Below are 25514 nucleotides of genomic sequence, written 5' to 3'. Positions count from 1 at the left end.
GACTCGAACTGTGGTTGACTACATGAGAGTCCAGCGACGTAGCCATTACGCTAACTGCTGGTCCCCCTACACCCTGCTCTTTAAAGGACTGATTCATTCATCATTCAGGTCTCAGCTCAAATGCTACCTCTCCAAGAGACAATCTCTGTGATCCTAGATATAAAGTAGCTCATCCTTTCAGTCATTCTCTCATTCTTTTTCACTTCAGTCATTCTCTTATTCTTTTTCACTTCCACTGAAGAGTTTGTCACCATCAGAACCAGTTTTGTTTATCTTCATGTTTATTTGTTGCCTTTGCCAATTATCCCACCTCTTACTAAAACATGTTCCTCTTCCTTGTCTACTCACCTGATGATATAGGTGAGTAGTGCTTATGCAATGTCTGGTACATAGTAGGTACTAATGAATATCTTTAGCATGAGCATATTATGTTTTTTTTCTTCCTTTGGTAGAAGTTTTTGCCTTAGAGTGTGCTTGCCAGAGAGAGAGAGAGACAGAGACAGAGATAGTAAGAGGGAAATTGAGAAATCATCCCTTGGGGGGGATGACTATGCCTCAGTCCCTTCTCCTCCATTCTTTTCTCGGGATCTTGGCACACACACACATGCACCTGGCATGTGTTTCAAGCCACCAGGTCTGACTTGAACCACGGTTGGCCATATAGGAGTCCAGCAACATAACCACTATACCATCTGCTGGCTACAACATATATGTTGTATAAGGTATATATCTGGAGGAATGGAGTATTTTATGAACATAGGCGTCCCAGTGAGTTCATATAAAAAGGTGATTATCCTAATCAACCTCCCCTCCTCCTCACTTTTCTAGCAACTATGTCAAGTTGTTATTTGAATGTTATTACCTTTTTTCTCTCACAGATGTTCTTTGCATGTTAATAATGAGTTGATGCCTAATATTTTCAAGGTCTTTTAGAGCACAGCCATTGGAACCAAATTATCATAGGTTCAAATAGCTCTGCCAATGTATGGGTTTGAGCAAGTAATTTAACCTCTTTTCACTTTGGTTTCCAGATACCCAAAATGATACCTGCCTCATAAGTTTGGGCAAGTAACTCAAACTCTCTGTGCTTTAATTTTCAGATTCCTAAAATGATGCTTGCTCCATGGAATTTTGTGATGATTGTAAGAATATATACAAACCACTCAGAACAGTGCCAACCATAATAAGTGCAATATACACATTAGTTATTAGTTTTAGTTGTTTTTTGCCATGTAGAGACAGGATACAATTGACAAATCCAAATAAAAACATCTGTGGGAGCTGAATGTGATATGGAAAGTTATGTGTGACAGAGAAATGAGGGAAATAGGACATTCGCTTCTAAGAATTCCAAAATTCAACAAAACTCAACTCAAAATTCAGCAAAATTCATCTTGCATTTTAATATAAAATCATTATATCAAAATCTTAACCATTTACAAAATTGTAAAAGCCATGATTCAGACCAATAGTTCTGTGCTTTGAGAGTTGGTGGGTAATGTAATTTCACTTGTCTACGAAGAATTTACTCTGTTCCCTTCTGGCTTTTTCAAGACTTTCAAACGTGATCATTCCTCTTGGTAGCTCCAATTTACTCTTTTCTGTTTCCAGTATGTCCTCAGCTTCACCTTAAATAAAGTGCAGAGATACATAAGGTGACTAAGAGGTTGTCCACATTTTGTGAGGAGTCCTGATTTCTATATTTTAGTGACAAGATATAACACATACACAGCTATGTCCCCAAACCTCCTAGTTAAAGATTTCACTCGTTTTCTGCAGGAAAATTAATGCACCTCCAAGAGGAAATACAGTGATGAATTCTGAAAACTCAGACAAAAAGATGCCAGGGATTTTTTTCTTTTTTAAGATAGCATTTTAAAATGTAGATGAGAAAGAACACCAAGTTATTTTATAAAACACCATAAGTAATTTTTCCCCATTAAACCAAAGTCAGAATGATCAGTATTAATTGTTTGGATCATCTTAGGATGGGGAAACCACATGTAGTCTTTCCTATTGCCCTTTAATATGTGACAAGAGAAAATAAAGTTTACTAAAAATTCTAATTTCTCAGGAAAGCTAATCTTTAACCCAAAATCACTTATAAATATCCAAAATAATATTAAATGCTCCTAAATTTGTATACATACACACATTTTTATAACAATTCCTCTTTTAGCAGTAGCTAGACAGTGTAGTAACTTCTTGAGACCAATCATTAACCATCTTTTATTGTTGAACACTAATTAACAAAACAATTAATTATATTATTATATACATTGTTGATATGCTATAAACCTGCCTTGGGAATGTTGATTAATCCTTTATATAAGTATTTCTCTTTTCTTTAGAGAGAAATTTTTGCTATAGGGCATCTGTGCTCACTGGAGACACAGAGAGAGGCAGAGAGAGAAAGTGAGAAATCACTTTTTATCATGGGAGGTGGCCATGCCACAGTCTCTTCTCCATTCTCCTTGGGATTTGGGGCATGCACTTGCACTTGGGGCATGCACATGTACTCCCCTTTTAACATATTATTAATTGCATATCAAACGCAACAGAGCAGACTACAGTTATCAAATTATAAGAGCACTTTGACTCTCTGCAAACACCTTTCTTTCTTTTTTTTTTTTTTGCTTCAGTCTTAAATAGTAAGTAAATATCATTATAAAGTGACATAATTAGGTAGGATACTGATTAAACCAGTTGTTTTCCATGAGCGATTGCCTTGCATATTGGCAATTCTCAGTGTGGGTTTATGGGATGGCCGATGATAAATTCAGCCAAATAAATACTATATATTTTGGAACCATCATTATTAATATGGGAAAAAACTACAACATAAATTTTCTTTTTTTAAAGTTTATTTGATTCATAATAGAAGCATCCTCAATACGATCTCATCACACCATAATCCTCTTCCCAGGCCCTCCATCTTGTCAGGATTTGGGAGATGTGTGTACATACCAGGCATGTTTTTAAGCCAACCCAGGATCCAAACCCTGGATTGGCCTGTGGCTTCTAGCACTATAGTTCATTTTGCTACCAACTGAGACACCAGGCTGAGTATAACCTAAACTTTCTAATATGGTAAGTTTCCTGATGAATTCTAATTTAATTAATTAAATCAGCCAAGTAGTACAGTGGTATTGTAACTGGCCCACATGGAAGAGGTCCTGGATTCATGTCCCAGGGCCTCCCTGAGTACACAATGCTTATGTATGCCTGTGATGTAAGTCAGCTGAGATTGGGAATGGAGTTGGTATAAAGGGAGTGCCTTTCTGTCTTTCTCTCTCTCTGTCTTTCTTATAGGAAAAAATAAGTACACCTTTTAAAAAATACTTTTTAATTAATTAATTATGTCAAACAACCAATTTAGAAAATTCATGAAACTTAACAGTTGACTCTATAGAGCTTGTATGAGCTGGCTCCAGATACTACTGTGTCAGAGGGCACATAAATATTGGACGTTGGAGGCTCAGAGAAAGGGTCTTGTCAGAATTTTCATAAGTCAAGGGGTCAGAGGAGGGGCTTTTTGAACCAGGAAATGAATCAGGAAATAGAAACTCTGGTTTATCAAAAACTTACTTTTCATTCTTGGTAGAAGGGTTCCATAGCCCAAGTCATACTGGTAGGTGAGGATAAAGCTTAATGGAACAATAGGAAAGAAGAAAGCTGGATTCTTTTTTTTTATTGCTCTGTTTTAAAAACAACAACAATAAGAAAAACAGTATTAAAGAATACTCTTTGCATACATATCTCTATACTTAAAGAAAAATAATTTTTGGAAGAATGTCTCCATTACAGAAGTTACTTAATTCATTTGGGTCTTCTATAAAAATAGGATTTTCTTACCTAATAATCTATACCAGATTCTGCAGTTCTCAGTGGCAAGACTATAACTTGCTCATCTTTCTTTAACTTTAAGGCTCAGATTCCCTGTTTTTAGAATGGGTAAGGATTAATATTTACCACCTAGGAATTGAGGAGATAACTTGTAGAGGGCTTTTTATCTTGGTGTCAAGTAAGTCCTCTTTCTAACTTATAAAGTGGAGAAAAGGACAGAATAAATCTAAGAAACTAAAAGCAGAATTAACTATTACTACCATGGTTCTACAGAGTTACTCCTAAGGACTAAACTACAAAAGATTAATTTTTTACCTATACAGTGTAGACAAAAGTCTTATCTTGGCCATCTTAACATGACAATGGCAAAGAAAAAAGCACTGAATTAGTCAAGAAAAAATTTTAAGTAAATAGATAGCATACCCAGCTGTTAAAGAGATGGCTGCAATACCAAAAAAAGTTCCAAAATATTTGAGGAATTCCCGAGACCAAGCAATCTGCATAGCCATTTGTCTTTCTCTCATTTCATTTTGCATCATTAGTTGCCTTTCCAGCTGAGGATAAAGCAAAAGACAAAATATGGTTAATCATCTCTTGAATCTGAATAGAGTTAATAATATGCATAATCACCTTCTCCATTGGATTTCAATACTTCAATTGCGTGTGTGTGTATATATGTATGCATACATATATACATACATATGTATATATGTATACATACATATATATATATGTGTGTGTGTGTATATATATATATGAAAAAATAGGGACCAGCAGTTGGTGTAATGGCTATGTTGCTAGACTCCCATGTAGTCGACCACAGTTCCAGTCCTGGACCCATGGCTTAAACTCATGCTGGGCATGTGTTCCAGCATGCCTAAGATCCTGAGAGGAGAATGGAGAAGGGATTGCGGCGTGGCCGTCCCCCTTGGGGGGAGGGGGCAATTTCTCACTTTCTGTCTCTCTGTCTCTTTCTGTCTTTATGGTGGGTGCATGCACCCTATAGCAAAAACCTCTCCAAAAAGAAAAATATATATATATATATATATATAAAACAGATGGATATAAAGATATATAGAAAAGTCAGCCATGTACAGAGCAGGGAGAGTTCCGAAGACAACGGGTATTGACATTTTATGGCTCAGAACAAAGAAGTCTCTCTCTCTCTCTCTCTTTCTCTGTCTCTCTCTCTGGTGAACATGCATGCCTTGTAGCAAATTAAAAAATAATAATAATGATAAATGAAATTAAATAAATAATTCTTTAAAAAAGATAGTGTGTATGTTTGTTTCCACTGTAGAAAATCACTGAAATGTACTGTTAATTATAAATTAAAACTTTGTTTTTAAAATGCTAAAATCTGCCACCTGGATCCTGAACTTCAGCCGTGAAATATTGCTTTCAAAGACTTAAAATTAAGATTTTCTGGCAAAGTATTCTCTAGGTTCTCAAGCCCCTTTATTGTGTTAATAGGTGCTTCTCCCCATTCTGTTTAGGAAAGGCACAAACCCAGGCCCATCTCCACATGGATCCTGAACTTCAGCTGTAAAATAGTACTTTCATGCAGCATGCTTTTCTATTTTTGCTTTTAAAAATTAAAATCTATAGTTTTTTATTATCTTTTTTTTCTTTTTCTTTTATATTTTCTTCTTTCCTTTTCTCTAATTCTTTTCATTTTCTTTATCTTTACTCATTGGCTTCTCAGCTCCTACACATTAAATGTCTAGACAGGTCCATGTGAACAGGACCTAAACACCTGAATACAATTGGGTCGGAATATTCCTCTGTTCCCACTGATTCTGATGCACAAAGAGCGAGAACGGAATGGAAGAGAGATTGCAGAACACCTCCTCATGCACACTTCTGAACACTCAGACTGAACTTCAAGAATTAGAAGAAATGCACCAGATAACTAGAAATCACTGCGGGGTCACAAGAAATATGGAAAAATAAGAAAATACCTCTCCTCCAAGGAAAAATAATTAACTCCTCTTCATCCTCAGACAGTATGATGAAATTCATGGAAATGTCAGATAAAGAATTTAGAATTTTCATGGTGACAGAGCTCACAGAGATTGAAGAGAAGAGAGACAATGAAGTGCTGAAGAGGCAGGGGAAAGAAGCTGATGAGCTTCAGGAGGTGAGGAAATTCTTGCAAGATCTAAAAGAGGAAATTCACACTATCAAAAAGAATCAAATGGACCTGTTACAGATGAAGACTATAATACAGGAAGTCAAAACCTCCCTTGAAAGTATTAAAAGGAACCAAGGATACTGTACCCGGCAAGATTATCCTTCATATGGGAAGAAAAGACAAGAACATTCTCAGATAAACAAAACCTGAAAGAATTTACCAAACCAGACCAGATCTCCAAGAAGTTCTGCAGGTAGTGCTATACAAGGAAAAAATAAACACAATGACACAGAAACAAGAGTTCAAAAATTAAGAAAATGGCTAACTTAATCATGGGGATGAGTCTGGAGTTGAATATTATATCCCAGGATTTAATTGGGAAAATCAAACCACAACAGAAGATAGATTAAGTACGTGAGACTGAACTGGTGAAATAGAATTTTACGACTTTTGACTAAAATATTGCTGATTTTCTTCTAGGTTTTGGTTTTAAGGACTTTTGTCTTGTCTTGAGCGGCTAATAGGTTCATGTACCTACTATTTGAACAGAATCCCAACCTGTTTCCTGGCTTTAAGTTTTAAGCATATTTCCATAGCATTTATTTGACTTATTAAAGCTAAATATGCTTTTCTTGACATTAAAAAATATAGTAAAAAATACATAATTAATGACTGTAGTAAATTATATAGCATCAGCTAGGTGCTACCTTATAGTATATTCATTCTACTCAGAGTTTCATGCCTAAAGTCAGATATGTATTCATAGATATGTATATATCAGCAGAGCTTGCTATTGAAAGTAGTTAGATTAAGAAATTTTGTGAATCAATAAAATGTGGGGGAAAAGGGAATGGAAAACAACTGTGGACACCTGAGATAGTGTGGGAGGAGGGTGGGAAATGGCAGAGGGTGAGAAATAGGGGGAAATATATTTATATATACATATATATTATGAAACTAGAAATGGAAAATTATTGACAATAACATGTACGATTAAGCACTATGCAGCATATTCTGGAGGGGAAATCATATTTTTATGCTGCGACAATGCTCAGTAAATGAATGTAAATTAGTTAATTAAAACCAAAAAATTTTTAAAAAAATACTAAAATCTTGGCACTACATAATGAGACAGGACACAGACCCAGGGAGAAGGTAAATAGGGCAGGGAACTCCCAAGGAAGAGTCACTATGATAGGCAATGAACACATACGTATATTAAGGTAGAGTGAACTTATAAAATGGAGTCACTCTGGTCAAACTTTTGGGAAGGTTGTTTACTACTCTCAATAAAAATTAAGTATTGGTTCTGACTACTTGCTCACACAGAGTCAACTGTGGTTCGAACCCCGGACCCAGTGGCTTAAACTCATGCTGGGCACGTGTGCGTGCGTGTCCAAGATCCCGAGGGGATGGTGGAGGAGAAGGGATTGTGGCATGGCCATCCCCCCTGGGGGGTGATTTCTCGCTTTCTGTCTCTCTCTGTCTTTCTGGGGAGCACACGCGCCCTATAGCAAAAACCTCAAAAAAAAAAACAAAAACTTTTCTACTTTACATGTGTTTAAGATTTTTCATTCTGCATCTCAGGACAGGTCTCTTAGCGATCTGGACCTAAAGAACCTAGGATTTTACACCCTGCAGCTCAACTCCCCCATTCTATAGCAGCACTCCCTGCAGGCACCTCACTTCCTGTAAGCCCCTTTTGAGCAGCAATAAGCTTGTCAATGAGCTGGATTTCACCTCAGCATGATAGCCAGTCCTTCTGCAAGTGACTTTTCTCTTCTCACACAAAGTCAGCTTCTCAGAGACAGAACAAGCCTAAATAAAAACAAGAAGCCCGGGGGCCAGCAGGTGGTGTAGCGGTTACATCACTGGGCTCCCACATGGCTGACCACTTTTTGAGCCCCAGACCTGGTGGCTTGATTATGTCAGTTGGACTCCCACATGGCTAACCACTGTTCAAGCTCCAGGCCTGGTGACTTGAAAGGAATTGTGGGGGATTGTAGCATGGCCATATCCTCTAGGGGGTGAGTTTTCACTTTCCCTCTCACTGTCTCTCCTACACCCACACCCAGCACACATACCCTAAGGCAAAAACCTCTTGAAAAACAAAACAAAACAAAACAAAACAAAAGCCTTTTAATACAGATAAAAACCCAAACAATATCCCTCTGATACAGTTTAAGCCCCTTGCCTCAGTTTTATTGCCAGTCCATTTCTGGGACACACTCCCTGCCTGAGAGTAGTGGGTAAGGTAAAGAATCAAGACTAAATGTGGCATCCTAGATGAGATTATGGGACAGAACAGAAAACAAAATGAAACAAAAACCCTCCCTCTCTAAACAAACTCTTCACTTCAGTATTCCTTCTGTCTCTGCATCTCTAATTCTTCGTGAATGTGAGACATTGGGTGTTGGGCCCATAAACCCCAACTTCCTGTATCATAGTTTCCAACATCAATATTACTAAGCAAAGCAAGAGGCAGCAAACATAGAATTAATGATGCAAACCTTAGGGTAGGAAATGTACACATATATATATAAAGTTAGAACCAACTTATAAAATGGAGTCACTCTGGTCAAACTGTTGAGGTTATTCACTACTCTCACTAAAAATCAAGTATTGGCTCTGACTTATTACTCATGTAGAGTTTCTTACAATCAGAGTTGTTTTACAGCTTGTTAGATCCATCACAGCCTATCTCCATGCTCTCTTTCTACTGTGATTTTTCTATTCAGATTTTACAGATCAGCTAGAAGGTTGAGTTGCAAACGATGGAATGTGGACTTGATAGCCAGTCCTTCTGCAAGTGACTTTTCTCTTCTCACACAAAGTCAGCTTCTCAGAGACAGAACAAGCCTAAATAAAAACAAGAAGCCCGGGGGCCAGCAGGTGGTGTAGCGGTTACATCACTGGGCTCCCACATGGCTGACCACTTTTTGAGCCCCAGACCTGGTGGCTTGATTATGTCAGTTGGACTCCCACATGGCTAACCACTGTTCAAGCTCCAGGCCTGGTGACTTGAAAGGAATTGTGGGGGATTGTAGCATGGCCATATCCTCTAGGGGGTGAGTTTTCACTTTCCCTCTCACTGTCTCTCCTACACCCACACCCAGCACACATACCCTAAGGCAAAAACCTCTTGAAAAACAAAACAAAACAAAACAAAACAAAAGCCTTTTAATACAGATAAAAACCCAAACAATATCCCTCTGATACAGTTTAAGCCCCTTGCCTCAGTTTTATTGCCAGTCCATTTCTGGGACACACTCCCTGCCTGAGAGTAGTGGGTAAGGTAAAGAATCAAGACTAAATGTGGCATCCTAGATGAGATTATGGGACAGAACAGAAAACAAAATGAAACAAAAACCCTCCCTCTCTAAACAAACTCTTCACTTCAGTATTCCTTCTGTCTCTGCATCTCTAATTCTTCGTGAATGTGAGACATTGGGTGTTGGGCCCATAAACCCCAACTTCCTGTATCATAGTTTCCAACATCAATATTACTAAGCAAAGCAAGAGGCAGCAAACATAGAATTAATGATGCAAACCTTAGGGTAGGAAATGTACACATATATATATATAAAGTTAGAACCAACTTATAAAATGGAGTCACTCTGGTCAAACTGTTGAGGTTATTCACTACTCTCACTAAAAATCAAGTATTGGCTCTGACTTATTACTCATGTAGAGTTTCTTACAATCAGAGTTGTTTTACAGCTTGTTAGATCCATCACAGCCTATCTCCATGCTCTCTTTCTACTGTGATTTTTCTATTCAGATTTTACAGATCAGCTAGAAGGTTGAGTTGCAAACGATGGAATGTGGACTGTGACAAAATAATGTGATTGTGTTATAAATGTATGGCATAACCTCACTGAAGGGGTGGGGAGAAAAGGAAATAGCCTAACTAACTTTGGAAAATGGTATTTTGACTAGAAACTGTAAAATTAACAAAAAGAACTGTATGTAAACACTGCTGTAGTTGGCAAAGCTATTGTTCACGGGTACAGGTAACAATTCTGAAGCTGCTTTATATCTACTGGAGATGCAAACAAGTAAGTTGATGGCAGGTGGTGGGAGCTAGATTTCTTACTATTAGGGAGGTTATAAACAAACAAGGTAAAAAGACTGGCATGAACTATGTGGTACTGGATTAAAGCTAATGATATATGTGTGAACTCATGTTTAGCTTAATATAGATAGAGATGGACAAAAATAAAATATCCCTCAAAATGATAGTGCATAGGTAATCATGTATGGGTTAGTGAAAATACATATACTGCCTAGTTCTGTACACTCAGCAGGCAGAGAGAAGCACATTCAGCACCCAGATCAAAGTTTGTAATACTGGTGGCGGTGTTGTGCTGAGGGAAGAGAGAGGGATTTGTAAACCCCGAGTGAGCTTCTGACCAGTAGGCAAAACCCTCAACTGAGGACTTGGGGGATAAGAAAGGAGAATACATTAAACTCAAAGTCATTGGACAGGATAGCAGTGAGAATCACTTCAAAGTGAAATGACAACACACCTCAAGAAACTCAAAGAATCATACTGTCAATAACAGGGAGTTCCAATGAATTCACTCAGGTTTCTCTTTGAAGGTCAGAGAATTGCTGATAATCATACTCCAAAAAAACTGGGAATGGAAGAGGAAGATGTGGTTGAAGTTTATCAGGAACAAACGGGGGGTCATTCAATGGTTTAGATTTTCTTTTTATTATTTTTTCTTTTCCCTCAATTCTTTTTTATTTTTAGAAATAGTTCTTTTGTAATGTGGTGTTCAAAATGGAGTTGAAAACTGGCTCCCATCTCTTTAAAATATCTGGTAATTTGAATCCTAGTGTTCATTATTTGTTATCCTTTGTTTCATTGTGGTGATGCCTCAGCTCCCTTCATAGTGTCCTCTCCTTTACAACAGTTACACGTGTGCACAGAGAGGACCCCTGTTTCAGGACTCTGCATTTTCAGGCTTGTGGTGGTAACTAAGATCGGCCAGTGTGAGTGTTCATAGTGACTTTCGAATTGGCCTTGAAGTTTCAGCATGTGATTGCTTCATTCCTGGACTATGACTTTCAGTAGGAGATGGAAGTTTTTCAGAGAAATGAACTGTGGAAAAATGACCTTTCCTTAACTTGAAGCTATTTTTAAAATCTGGGGGTCTGGACCAAAAGAAGAGGAATATTAGATCGGAGTCAAGATGACAGATACGGTGAGAGTCCACTAACTCCAAAGATGGCTTCACTGAAGAGAACCATTTTAAGATTTAAAAAAGTCTTGTCAGAAGATCCCAGAAACGTTCTAATTTCTATTAGCAGTTAATAAAGTTATTCATGCAGAAGTGTATACAACAGAACACTGCTCGTTTTTATCTTATTTGTACTTTTTGGCTGGGGATATGGGTTTTAAATGGACATTGTACCAGCTTCATTAAAATAAACAATATTTGTAAAAGTCATAAAAAATAAAAAAGTTTGTAATACTGTAATACTACTCTCTGAAAGGAACTAGGGCTCCTTGGAGAAATGTCTGATCTAAGACTAAGGCACAGAATATACATGGTGAGCCTAGAGCATCTTTTGGTGCCAGAAAGTAAATATTCAGTAGATATTAAAAAAAAGAAGAAGAAGAAAAAGATGGGGTACAGTAAAAAGAACACAAAGGCCAATCTGAAAGAGTTCTCAGTAGACAAAACTGAAACAATTTGATACCCAAACAATGTATTGAGTCATACATCATGACTTTCCTGATAACCTAATAGTATTGGATTAACCTCAAGTACAAAGTAAATATCCATGAGTCCACATAATAAATGGAGAAACATATATTCTCTACAAGAGAATTTTGAATCACTTATGTAGATACTCCCCTTCAGAGGGGAGCTTATACCCACCCCTTGATTGTGAGCTTGCTTTTTTTAGAGAGGTTTCTACCTTAGGGTGCATATGTTTGCCAGAGAGAGAGACAGTGAGAGGGAAAGTGAGAAGTCACCCCCTGTGGGGAATGCCCAAGCTGCAGTCCCTTCTCCATTCTCGTCCTGGGATGTTGGACATACATGAATATGCACCTGATGTAATTTTCAGGCCACTGGGTTCAGGACTCAACCCATGGTTGGCCACATGGGAATCTAGTGATGTAACTACTATGCCATCTGCTGGCCTCACTTGCTTGCTTCTGTTTTGTTTTGTTTTTCATGACAAAAAGCATGTTTAATGAACCGGCAACAGAGATATTTGGTCAAAGAAAGGCAGAGGAACTTTTCCTTTAAGAATTAGAACCAAGGGGCTCCATAATCATCTGGCATCCGCTCAATGTTGTGTCTATGGTTAGAAATGTACATGATAGGAACTCCTGGGATCTTCTGAATTCTTTCTTACTTTAAGGTCTCTGCCAGCTGTGGCCACAATGTAACACTTGTGCTAAGTTACTCTCTGTACTAAGCAGTCATCCCCATAGATTCCTTGTATGTGCATGGTAATCGATCCTTAGCAATTCTTAGAGCCACTCCATACTATTGCCCCAGTTTCTCAATTTCAGCCATTACACAGTCAGTTATACACGGGATACACTTGGCATACAGACAGTCTGTCATTGACTACACTACGTCCAGTTTGGCTTTAATGGAAAAGTTGATAAAGTTGGTATCAACCAGGATGTGGTAAGGTAGACTCAGCTGTGTATTATATTGAAAGAATAAGCAGGAAGGGTGTTGGGGGATGTCTTTTTCCTTTAGTGTACTAGGGTCTTCTTTTTAGGTTTTAATCTATCCTTTTGTTTAAGCCTCTGATCTCTGAGACTGAGCATTTGCTCCATAGTCACATACTTTCTTGTTTTCTTTTGTTTCCCCATGTTCACAGCACACTCTTGTTTCTTCTGGCCTTGCTTGCTTCTAATGAGGACATTATGAAAGGACAGAGGGGTGCAGGGGGTAGGGTAAAGTGTTAAAAAGACTAAACGTAATGTCGCATCCTGGATGAGATTCTGGGACAGAACAGGGGGAAAAACACTCTAATAAAACAAATATAAGGGCCAGCAACTGGCATGGTAGTTAAGGGCGCTAGACTCCCATATGGCCGACTGCAGTTCGAGTCCCGGACATCATGGTTTGCTTTCTCACTTTCCCTCTCTCTCTCTTTCTTTCTCTCACTCTGTCCCTCTCTGATCAAATTAAAATAAATAAATAAAGTTAAATAATTCCTTTAAAAAAAAGTAAAAAAAAAAAATTGTGTAAAAGTTATTTATCATCCCCCGGGAGAATGGCCACATCGCAATCCCTTCTCCTCCAGTGTTCTCTTAGGATTTGGAGCACACACACACACACATACACCTGGAGTGATTTTCAAGCCATCAATCTGGGACTCAAACCACAGCTGGCCACATGGAAGTTCAATGCCTTAACCACCAAGATACTTCTGGTCCCACAACATTAATGTCTTAATTGTGACAAATGTACCATATAAGATGTTAACAATAGAGCATACTAAGTGTAGGGTATTCAGAAACTCTATATGCCTGTAAATTTAAAACTGTCAAATTTCTTATTTATTTTTAGAGAGATTTTTGCTATAGGATGTGTGTGCTTGCCAGAGAGACAGAGAAACAGAAAGCTAGAAATCACCCCCTAGTGGGAATGGCCCTGCTGCAATCCCTTCTTCTCCGAAATCTTCTTTTGGGATTTTGGTCTCACACACACACACACACACACACACACACACACAAACACACACATATGCCCGGCATGAGTTTTAAGCCACCAGGTCTGGGACTTGAACTGTGGTTCACTACATGGGAGTCCAGCTATTAATCATAAAGCTATCTGCTGATCCCAAATTTATTATTTTTTTGGTGGATATGAACAGATCTTATGTTCTGGGTTCTCTGCTCTCCTATTGATAAAAATAGAGGCAATCATCTCCATGTGTCATAAACAAATTGTGAAAATTATCTGCAATAAACTCTGAACGCAGAGTTAAAAAATAAATCTTGACCAGCTCCTTGGCCCAATGGAGAAGGCTGCCAGATTTCACATGGCCCAATGGGCAGTTCAAGTTCCAGACCTGGCAGCTTGAGAAACATACCAACTGCATGTGTATGTATACCCAAAATCCCAAAAGGAGGTAGATGTAGAGGAGAGGGCATTGCAGTGTGGCCATTACCCATGGGATCTACTTTTCCTTCTCCATCTGTCTCTCTCTGGAGAGTGCTTGTGCCCTGTAGCAAAACAAACTACAAAATCAATCAATCGATCCATCAATCAATCTCCATGCAAATCCTCTCCATGCACAGAAAGTTCAAATGAAGACTGAGCTGTACAGTTAATCACAAATTAAAACTTCCGTCACTAATAACCTCATACTTCATAGAATTATGTTTAAAGTCATAGGTCTAGATCTGTATACATTTAAAAAATCAGATTAGGGACCAGCAGGGGGCATGATAGTGAAGGCGCTGGACTCCCACATTGCCAACCACAGTTTGAATCCTGAACCTGGAGGCTTGCTTTCTCACTTTCTCTCTCTCTCTCTCTGAATCTTTCTGGTGAGCACTCTTACCAACAGCAAAATTTAAAACAAATAATAATGATAACAGTAAATAAAATAGTTCTGAAAAATAAATAAAATTTTAAAAATCAGATTAATAAATCTGACCAAAAAGTCATGAAGTGATAATTATATTAATCAATTATTAATTTACTAGTAATATACATCCTTTAACTAATGATATATTCATTTTCGCCCTTCTTTCCCAAACCTGACACAACAACAAATAAAAGTACATATGTAGAGGAACTACTTTTAATGATTTTAACCTAAATTTACAAATACAAAATTCTTTATCCTATTTTAAAAGAATTTTATATATTTTTATAATCTTATCTCTGTTCCTTTTCATGTCACTTTATAGAAATAATTGAAATGAAAATGTTCCCAACTATGCTTCACACCCTAATGATCTTACAGGCTTATTTAATGCTACTTTAACATTCAAGAAGCACAGTTAATTAGGGACCAGCAGTTAGTGTAATGGCTATGTCACTGTACTCCCACATAGTCGACCGTGGTTAGAGTCTCAGACCCAGTGGCTTAAAACTCATGCCGGGCGCGTATGTGTGTGCCCAAGATCCCGAGAGGAGAAAGGAGAAGGGATTGCGGCATAGCCATTCCCCCCCCCCGCCCCCCGGTGATTTCTCGCTTTCTGTCTCTCTCTGTCTGGTGAGCGCACATGCCCTATAGCAAAAACCTCTAAAAAAAAAAAAAAGAAGAAGAAGAAGCACAAACTTAATAAAAAAGAAAGCTTATTGTATATAGTAGGAATAACCACATTGTAATCCTTCATAAAACTGTTACATCTGTATTTTCCAGTACATTTTTTGTTTTTCAGTTTCTTTCTTTAAAAAATATTAAGGACAATCACAAAATTACTGGCCTCAGCAATCTGTCGATATCTTGATTTCCAAAGGGACAATTATGTAAAGGTCCACAGACCACTTACCAAAACATTTCATTTAGTTCAATATTTAAATAATTACATCCATTTGAACACATAAAACATTTTCAAAGTAAAAGAAGGCAGTGAACTTGAGGGGGAAAAAATCAATTTATAACTATGTCTTTAGTTGCTGATAGTCTTTTAAATTATGCATAATATAATCAGGTGATAGAAAAGTTGTCCTTGTTATTTGCTTAATTACCAGTGCCAAAATGTTATTCCACATATCCACAATAAAAGTCTTGTTTTATCAGAAATTAGGATAATTTATATGTCAATGACTTTGTTAAATTAATAGACATTATTAATACTTTCTAAACCAAAAGCAAAATTAGTGTTTCAAGTAAAATAAAAACATAAACTAATATTGTCAAAATACACCAGCCATAACGAAAACTGTATTAAGTAGCATTTAACCTTACCTTGCCCCATAGATATTTTAAATATTTCATATCCCAAAGTGATTAGGAAGACTCTAGATAAGAAAATGAGTTGTAAAGGAAAGCTTAGGGCCATATTTTATCAATGACTTAAAAATAATTGAATATAAATAAAATCATAGTATTATTCAGAGGCTTAACTGCTTTGATAATAGCATCTTGGTACATATATTTCAATAAAGATTAGAACATAATTACATCCATTCTTAATCTTAGATGCAAGCATCTTATTATAAATAATAAGGTTGCTATAAGCAAAAATAAAAATTTCAGTTTGGTAAGAATCCTTTGTATTATAAGATTCTAGAATACACCTTTTCTCAACAAGACCAGAAGATCCAATACGTTTAGCAGATGGCAGAGGCTAGGAAAGAAACAACAAAAGATCACAGACTTTTCAACCATTATCTAAAATTCCTTTAAACCACAGTTCCTCAGCAGTGTCTGATATCTTATAGGCACTGTTAACTGAACTTAAAGACAATTCTGGAACTTAAGTAAAAACAGTAAGAGTATTTTCATTTTTATTGCATTTCCTTGTTTTAAAGAGCATATATTTCCTAATTTGATAGTTTATGTTCCATTTCAGTCCTAACAGTGCACAAAGCTGAGAACTCCGTTATACAATACTACAGTGCTTAGATGTAAGAATCTTAGAACCAAAATGTACTCCTGAAAACTAAATCAGAAAACTCTTAAGAAATTTTAGGAAGCTACTTTATAATGGCAGTTGATATGGTAATAAAAAAATATATTAATAACGGGGGCCAGCAGATGGTGTGCAGTTACATCACTCCACTCCCAAGTGACCAGCCACAGTTTAAATCCCAGACCTAGTGACTTCAAAAATCACACTCTGGATGTGTGCATGCATGCCCAAGATCCCAGGAGGAAAACAGAGGAGAGGGGGTTGCGGTATGACCATCTCTCCTAGGGGGTGATTTCTCACTTTTCCTCTCACTGTCTCTCTCTCTCTCTCTTTCTCTCCCCGTGATAAGTGCACACACCTTAAGGCAAAAACATCTCAAAAAAATAAAAAAATAATAATAATGTGGCTCACCATGTGCTAAGTACAATGCTAGTCACATAATGACTCTACCACCCACCCAAATCCCATGGCTTACAGGCTCTGGTACCTACTAGTTGTTAAAACAGGACAAGAATTATTTTATGGTATTTGGCAGCTTAAAAATATATAGGGAAGCCAGGAATAAGTTTGTATTCTGTATTCTTGGGAATAACATAGCCCAGAAAAATGCTCAGCTAGAATATGAAACTCTCCTAGAAAAATGCCACAGCTACTGCCTCCTACCACAGATCCTCAGGACCAAATATTGAAACTCTACCTCCTCCAATTTTTAAAATACCTGTCGCTACTACAGTGCTTACAAGAAGATCCAATGTCTTCTCAATGCTCAGTACTGCCCACTTTCTTCTCTCAAGTCTCCTTTCGGGGTGCCTACTTACCAAAAGTAAGTCAGTTAGCTTACTTGCTTCAAGAGAATCTGGCAAATTTGTTTTTGGCTTTCTAACCCCTGTTGTGTAAGGGAGCTGGGATGAAATGGAAATTGATCAATGCAATCAGTATTACCTGCCACCAAAGGTATTACCTTACTTTATAGATGAATAAACTGATGATTCGCATTTTAGTGATTTTTTTCTGTGGTCATAGTTATTAAATGGAAAGCTGAAATTCAAACCTGGGCCTGTCTGTTCCAAAGCTCAGCTTCATAGTCTATTCTAAGTACAGTAAATTAACAGTAATCAAGTCATTTTGGAAAATAGGGGTAGAGTGGACAGGGTATGTGATTGCCATCTCAAAAGCCTTTAGCTTTCTATGTAAGTAATACAAGGATTTTAGAAAGACTCTCATAATGAGCTCTAAATTGACCTGGGTACAAACTGACCTGAATTATTCTATTTAAATCTCTGAAAGAGCTTGTACACTCACTGCCTCCAATTTCTCAACAGCATTCCATGCCCCTATTGCCTGTAGTGTGATTTCAGTGACCACAGTTCTCTGGAACTGAGCCCGCCAAGGCCCCTGTGGCCTGCTCACTTTGCCATATCTAACAACTCTTCAGAGAACTAACTGGGAGCAACCACAACAAACTAATAATGACCATGACATACTGACTCAGCTTTCTAAATATTTATTGAGGTGTGACCTTCTCTATTCTGCTGCACAAGTGTGGGTTTGGGGCTCCAAAACAAGAACCCTGGGAGAGACCAAGCCTAGCCTTTGACTCTATAACAAATTAGTATCTGTGTTCGAGGTGTGGATTCAACATGAAGTTAGAGAAGTTCTGAAAAGTCAAGTGTTGCTCCCTTTCTCTAACTAGGAAAGACAACTTCTAAGACTCAATAAGCACTAGAGCCATTTCCAGAAAGGGGCCCTCTTCAAATCCTGTATTTGTTTACTTTCTCTCAAATTTCCTTCTCAGATCTTCTACTCTGGGTCTTCTCAGATCCTGGTAGTCACACTTTCAGTGTTCCACTATCTATCATCTCTTGCTGATGACTTACGAATCTAACTCTCTATCTTAGAACTCATTCCATTAGTAGACTCATTTCCAACTACCTCTGGGCATCTCCGCTGGGAAATTGACAGCCAGACCTTACCAAAATATTTTGTATAACTCTTAAATCCAGTCTCCTTCCTGTTGCCCCTGCTTTAGTTCAGATTATCTTTGCCTAATAATAGAACTACAGAAATTATCACCAAGTCCTGTTCTCTGTTTTGTTTCCTCTCTCTATATTCAACATCTTTATACTATTACCAGATTTCTCTCACAAAATACAGTGTTACTTTTCTGCTTTAAAAAAAAAAAAAACGACTGTCAGTTTTTTAACTCTTAGACATCACATGGCCTTTATAAAGCCTATCCCAATTTACCTTTCTAACTTCATGTCCTGCCAGTCTTTCAGGAGCCCAGCCTTCAATTGCCATAGAGCCTACATACACTTTCACACCCTTTAGCTTAGGGATTGAGCATAGGCTTTGGATGTAGACTTGAGTTCAAATTCTAGTTCTGTTTTGTAATCATGGGCAAACCTCCCCAAACTTCTTGAGTATCCTTGTCAGCTACTTACATTAATTAACTTAATATTTCACTATATATAAATGGTTAACCAAGGGATACCAGACACTTGAGGAAAACCAAAAGCATAATAGAGAAGGATCAAGGTGCAGAAAAAGAACATTTAGAATGAAAGATAAAAGAAAGAACTTAGGACAGAAGAAAATAATATAGTCTGTGATCAGAACCTTCGTTCCCTATTCCTGATTATATCTCTGAAGGGAGATTGCCAGCATTCTTTCTTTAGCTGGTTTGTAGTTTTGGGTCTCACACAGAGGATAGCACACAGAGGGGCTGATGGCACTGCATGCATTATGAATGCATCTCATGATCACAGTGCCAAGCAAAAGAAGTCAGACACAAAAGAATACAAACCATAAGATTCCAGTCATATAAAGATAAAAATTAGGGGGCCAGCAGATGGCGTAATGGTTATGTCTCTGGACTCCTACATAGTAGACTGCAGTTCAAGTCCCAGACTAGTTGACTTGAAACTCATGATGGGTGCATGTGTGTGTGTGCCCAAAATCTTGAGAGGATAATGGAGAAGGGAATGCAGTGTGGCCATCCCTCCTGGGGGGTGATTTCTCACTTTCTATCTCTCTGTCTCTCTGGCAAGTGCTTGCACCCTATAGGAAAACTCTCTCTAAATAAACAAATAGATAGATAGATAAAAATTAGGAACAAAACTAGTCTGAAGCTTTGAAAGTCAGGATAGTGACTACCCATAAAGTGAGGGATTGACTGAAGGAGTTGGTGTGGGCTTAAGGAGTATATTCAGTCTATGAGAATTAATTGAGCTGTACCCTCTTTTTTTTTATAAGAATTGTTTTATTTAACTTTATTTATTTTTAATTTTGCCAGTGAAGGACAGAGTTACAGAGAGAGAGGGAAAGTGAGAAAGCAAGCCGCCAGGTCCAGGATTTGAACCGTGGTCGACCATGTGGGAATCTAGCACCCTTACCCACCACATCACCTGCTGGCACTGAGCTGTACACTTTAAGGTTAATAAAAGGCATATATAATTAGACAGGAAGATATAACAGTTTATAGGCTTTTATACATTAGACATTTTAACATTAGACTACATAAAGCAAAACACTTGGAAAAACAAAATTTTTACAAATGATAAATAATAATGGAAGGATTTAGCTACTACTTTCAGAAGTTTACAGGTCTAATGGGGAAAAAAAGGAGGAATATTGAGAATTTGAGTGATTAAATAACAAGTTTAATTATGTATATATGTGTAAAGCCAATGAACATAAAACAATTTATTGAATTGAATTTATTGAATTCAAGCTATTGAATCAGAAGATGTATCACAGTGGCTAGATCAACAGGGATCAGCCAGCAGGTGGTATGGTGACTAAGGGCGTTGAACTCCTACATGACTGACCACAGTTCAAGTCCCAGACCTGGTGACTTGCTTTTTCACTTTCCCTCTCTCTCACTCTGCCCCTCTCTAGTCAAATTAAAATAAATAAATAAATAAAATAAAGTTAAATAAGTCTTTAAAATATATATATATAAGATTAACACAAAAAATAAATATTTTCTGTACGTCAGAAACTATTAAAAACTATTCACAATATTACATATACCATATAGTACCTATCAGAATTACTTTAGTGAACTTGACAAGCTCATCATAAAATTTACTTTGAAGGGAAAATGCACAAGAAGAAAAAGACAATTTTGAAACTTGTCTTACATGCCAGATATCTAAAGTTACCATAGAGAAGTACTGTCAAATGTGGTGGCCACTTGCCATATGTGATAATTTAAATTAAAATTAAAATTGAAAATTCAGTTTTGGGCCAACCAGTGGCATGGTGGTTAAGGCAGCTGAATCCCACATTGCCAGCTGCAGAGTCCAAGGTCAACTAAGCAGATGCTTGGGACACTGACAAAGCAGAAACACGTTCCAAAGGGAGTAAAGTAAATACTTGAAAAGTAGCCTAATGTTTTTAAAAAATCATCTCAGTAATCATCATTTAAAATCTTTTAATGTGTTAGACTTCCTTACACTAATGTTACAAGCCAGTATTTTAACATTTCTCATGGGGTTGCACAGATACCTTATTCTCAGAGCATGATGTGTTTAATAATCTGATTGCAGCCCATATCTGCACATTTGTAAATATAAAGAAGGGGGCCACTATTCATCCTACAGAGAGGCAACGCTTACTCTTCCCTATCCTTCCTCCCCCATATTCGTGTTCTCACCATTTCCTGTTGATTCTGTTTGGATTCTATTCCCTTTGGAGCCCCTTCACTTTTCTCTGCCATCCTGCTTCAAGGTCATATTAGCTCTTGCCTGGCTCTCCTGAAGACCTTACAAGTGGGTGTCCCTATTCTCAGTTCTCTTTTCCTCTGCTCTTTTCCACACAGTGCAGTCAAGAGATGTTTTAAAATGCAAATCTGATGTCACTGTTTAAATCTCTTTGGTGACTTCTTGTGCAATCCAACATCTTCAGCATGACTTGCAAATTACTCAGCCCTCCAGCTATGCCCTTCTTTCTATGTCACCTCACTTCTCTTCTGTTTTCTTCCATAGCTAGTATAGAATTGAATACCTAAAATCCACTGTGCTCTCTCTGTGGTTTTAGCCCATGCTACTCCCTCCGCCTGAAGTACTCCCAACCTCTCACTCTTTATCTCTATCTCCTTTCTGCCTCACTAACTCCCACTAGAGGTCTTTCCATCTTAATTTCCATATGGAGGCCTCCCAAGTCAAATAGGGATCTTCAGAGCAGGAGAGGACAGAAGAGAGCAGATCATGTGGGACCTTACAGGTCATTGTATGTATTTCAGATTTTATTCCCAGGGATATTGAAAACCTTGGAAGGTTTTGAGAAAATAAATGACAGCATGATTATTATTTCTATAACAGTAAATTGTTATGTCTCAATAAATGCTTTTTAAATACATAAAATTAAGTAAGCAAATAACTGTTACAAGAACTTTCAGAATTGTGTAAACCTTAATAACTCTTAATATTTGTTATTCTTGTGACCTCTCATCTGCTTATTTAGGTTAAAAAGGACATCTTAATATATGAAGTACTTATGTGTTTATTTAGTTTGAAGAAAGTAAGGAGGAAAAAGGTCCACTGTAAAAAGCCTTATGGGGAAGGAAGAGCTCCCAAGACAGAGAAGGTGATGGAAAGGAAAAGGAAGCAGCTGAAAGTTGTGGTCTGTATGTAGAAAGACATTGTTAAGAGGTAATTCTCCTGAGTCTCTCACATTGTTGTATCTTTTGAGAACAAAGGCACCAACTGCCTTTCATCCAGAATATATTTTCAAGGATGTCTGTATAGCAAAAGGCTTAGAAAACAGAGATAATCTTTTAAGAGAGAAGAGCAGAGCATACATGCTCATTCCCCATTTTTAAGACATTCGTGTTTCCTTATCTCTGACTTTGTTTCTTGTAATGCAACCCACCTCATATATATGTGTCTTCTAGCCCTTTTCACATTGTTCCACGGGACTTGAAGGCAAGGGGTACTTGTGTAAGAAAATGCTAGTACAGTAGATACTACTACTGATATGAATCTCTGATCTGAGAGTCTGTTGTCTTCTGTCAGCCATCTGTGAAACTGGCAGGCTAACTTGATAGCCTATAAGTAAAATAAAATAGAATGTCAGATCTTCCACATGTCTTTTCTTTTTTTTTTTTTTTTAAGAGAGAGAGACATTTTTGCTATTAGGGTACATGCGCTCACTGGAGAGACAGAGAGAGAGAGAGAGAGACAGACAGAAAGCTAGAAATCACCCCCACAGAAGAGATGATCATGCTGCAATTCTTTCTCCTTCATTCTCCTCTCAGGACTTTGGGCATGCACACACATGCACCAGATGAGAGTTTCAAGCCACTGGGTCTGGGACTTGAGCCACAGTCGACTACGTGAGAGTCTAACACCTAGACCACTATGCCACCTGCTGGCCCCCACAGTTCTTGGCATAAGTGAAACTAAAGCCCAGTAGTGGTCAGGAACTTAAGCAGGGAGTGGTTCCCTGATACCTTTAGGATATTTTAGCCTAAGGCAGTGGTTCTTAATCACGGATAATTTTACATCTCTGGTGATACTGGCAATGTCCGGAGACATTTATGGTTATCACAGCTGAGGTACGTTACTGGCACCTGGTTGGTAGAGGCCAGGAATACAGCTAGAGATCTTATGACAGCCCTCCTCAACAAAGAATTTTCAAGCTCCATTGTCAGTGGTATTGAACTAAGAAATTCTGGCCTAAATAAGACAGACAGACTACATTTGAATAACATAAGTACTATTGGGGCCACAGAAAAATGTGACCCTACTCCTGTCCTGGAAGAGTTCTTGAATTCACCCCATCTCCATCTTTTCCTGACATCTGTTTCTTTCCATCATTCCCATCACTACTACCTGTTCTTAGTCTTTCCATATTCTTCACTCATAATTAATCTTCATGGGCATAAAGAAATCAGATAACACGCTATGAAGTTAAGGTCACATAGTGAGCCTACAACTGGGCAAACAGATTGCTCACCAAGTACTGCACACAACCCCTTGGTTATGAGCACATCTGCAGTGTTTAAGATCCAGCAAAGTGACCAGTCCAGCCAAAGTGGAATGAGTAATGGGGAGAGTGGCACCAAAAGAGATCAGAAGGGTGATGGCAACAAGACAGATCATCAGGGCAGAACTCAGGACAGAGCTCAAACTTTAATATGCATTTCAATCACCTAGGGATTTTGTAAAAGCAGATTCAGATTCAGTAAGATTTTGTATTTTAATGTCCACGCTTTTAGAAAAATGAGTCACATTTGAGTATAGGAGTATAGAATCTTGTAAGCCTTTGCCAGGACTTTCTTTAGCTTTTATTCCAAGAAATATAGGAAGCTTCTGGACAGTTTTGAGCAAGAAATTATGTTATCTGACATTTCAACAGGATTATTTTGGCTTCTCTTTTAATGAGCATGTGTTTCGACTGATAGCTGTGAAATTTATAATTGGCTTAAGTTGAAAGTACTCCAAATGTCTATCAACACTAGAATATAGTATATTCATATAACAGAATATTAAAAAACATGGAAAAGTTAATTAGTGCTCCATGCAACAATCTGAATGAATCTCACAAAGTTAATGCTAAATTTTAAAAGACACAAAAGAGTACATATTATATGATCATATATATAAGAAGCATTAAAACAGGCAAAACTAATTTATGGGGTTAGAAGTTTGAATAGTGGTTACCTTCAATGGTGGGAGAGACAGGAGGAACCATCCTTGGGAATGCTAGAAATATTCTGGCTAGGGACCAGCAAGTGGCATAATGGTTACATTGCTGGACTCCCACTGCACTCCCATGTAGTTGACCATGGTTCAAGTTCAGGATCCGGTGGCTTAAAACTGAGGGCACATGTGTGTGCATGCTGAAAATCCCGGGAGGAGAATGGAGGAGAATGGAGGAGAAGGGATTGTGGCATGGCCATCTCCCTGGGGGGTGATTTCTTGCTTTCTGTTTCTCTGTTTCTGTCTCTCCGGTGACCGCACACACACTATAGCACAAAAACTCTCCCTAAAAAAAAAAAATTTATATATATATATATATAGATAGATATAGATAGATAGATAGATATAGATAGATAGATAGATATCGATATATAGATCCAGGTGATTATACAGGTATAATGTGTGTGTGTGTGTGTGTGTGTGTGTGTGTGTGTGTGTATGGGTCTGTATATATACATAGTTAATTAGTTAGAGTTAGGTAGTTAGGTAGAGATGTTTATGTATATCCAGGTGGATATATCAAGTAGGCAGTGTGAAAAATTAGTCTTCAGTTATTAGAAATATTCATTCGAAAGTATGAGTTATATTAGTGATATTAGAAATCATGATACTATGGGACCAGCGGTTGGCATAATGGCTATGTCACTGGACTCCCATGTAGTCGACCGTGGTTCAAGTCCCGGACCCAGTGGCTTTAACTCTCGCCAGGTGCATGTGTGTGCGTGCCCAAGATCCCAAGAAGAGAATGGAAGAGAAGGGGTTGAAGCATGGCCATCCGCCCTAGGAGGTGATTTCTCATTTTCTGTCTCTCTGTCTCTCTCTTTCTGGCCCCCTAAAGAAAAAAAAAAAAAAAAAAAAAAAAAAAAAACCTCTCCCCCAAAAAGAAAGAAATCATGAGACTAGACAGGATCCCTAGAAAGTAAGTAAAGACAGTGAAGAGAAGATAACAGCCATCTGAGCCTGAGCCACTACAGGAATGTGTAGCAATCAGGGGCAAGAGGATGCAAAGGAAACTGAAACAGCATGGTCTGGGAGGTAACCAATGATAAACCAAGTTTATTACTAACCAATGATAAACCAAGTTTATCATTGATTAGTATACATCTCTAAAACTTCCTGTTTCTTCTAAATGGAGAAAACACTCAAATATCACAGGATATATGGTGAATGTAAATATCTATATACATTCATTGTTCTTGGCAGTCAGTCATATTCTTACCTTGAAGAATACTTCTTCAGAAATTGCCCA

The 25514-nt window shown here is 37.7% G+C and overlaps 1 protein-coding gene across 2 annotated transcripts in view; it reads right to left on the bottom strand.

The window, feature by feature from the left end:
* Positions 1-1378: 1378 nt before the first annotated feature.
* The window catches only part of PLGRKT (plasminogen receptor with a C-terminal lysine), a 51160-nt gene continuing 27024 nt past the window's right edge, over positions 1379-25514 (bottom strand). The window contains exons 1-4 of one of the 2 annotated variants that reach the window (XM_027773419.1): positions 15890-15934; positions 4270-4400; positions 3589-3698; positions 1379-1628 (exon numbers count right to left, since the gene is read on the bottom strand). In XM_027773419.1, coding sequence (XP_027629220.1) covers positions 1507-1628; positions 3589-3698; positions 4270-4400; positions 15890-15919 — 393 coding nt within the window. In that variant the 5' untranslated portion in view covers positions 15920-15934 and the 3' untranslated portion in view covers positions 1379-1506. Of the gene's footprint in view, positions 1629-3588; positions 3699-4269; positions 4401-15889; positions 15935-25514 lie in introns of those variants that run through there. The other variant, XM_006152419.3, reaches the window with a different exon arrangement.

Source organism: Tupaia chinensis, unplaced genomic scaffold, assembly GCF_000334495.1.
Source record: "Tupaia chinensis unplaced genomic scaffold, TupChi_1.0 Scaffold000354_1, whole genome shotgun sequence".
In the NCBI taxonomy this organism is placed as follows: domain Eukaryota; kingdom Metazoa; phylum Chordata; class Mammalia; order Scandentia; family Tupaiidae; genus Tupaia; species Tupaia belangeri.
This window is presented reverse-complemented; position numbering and strand designations above follow the sequence as displayed.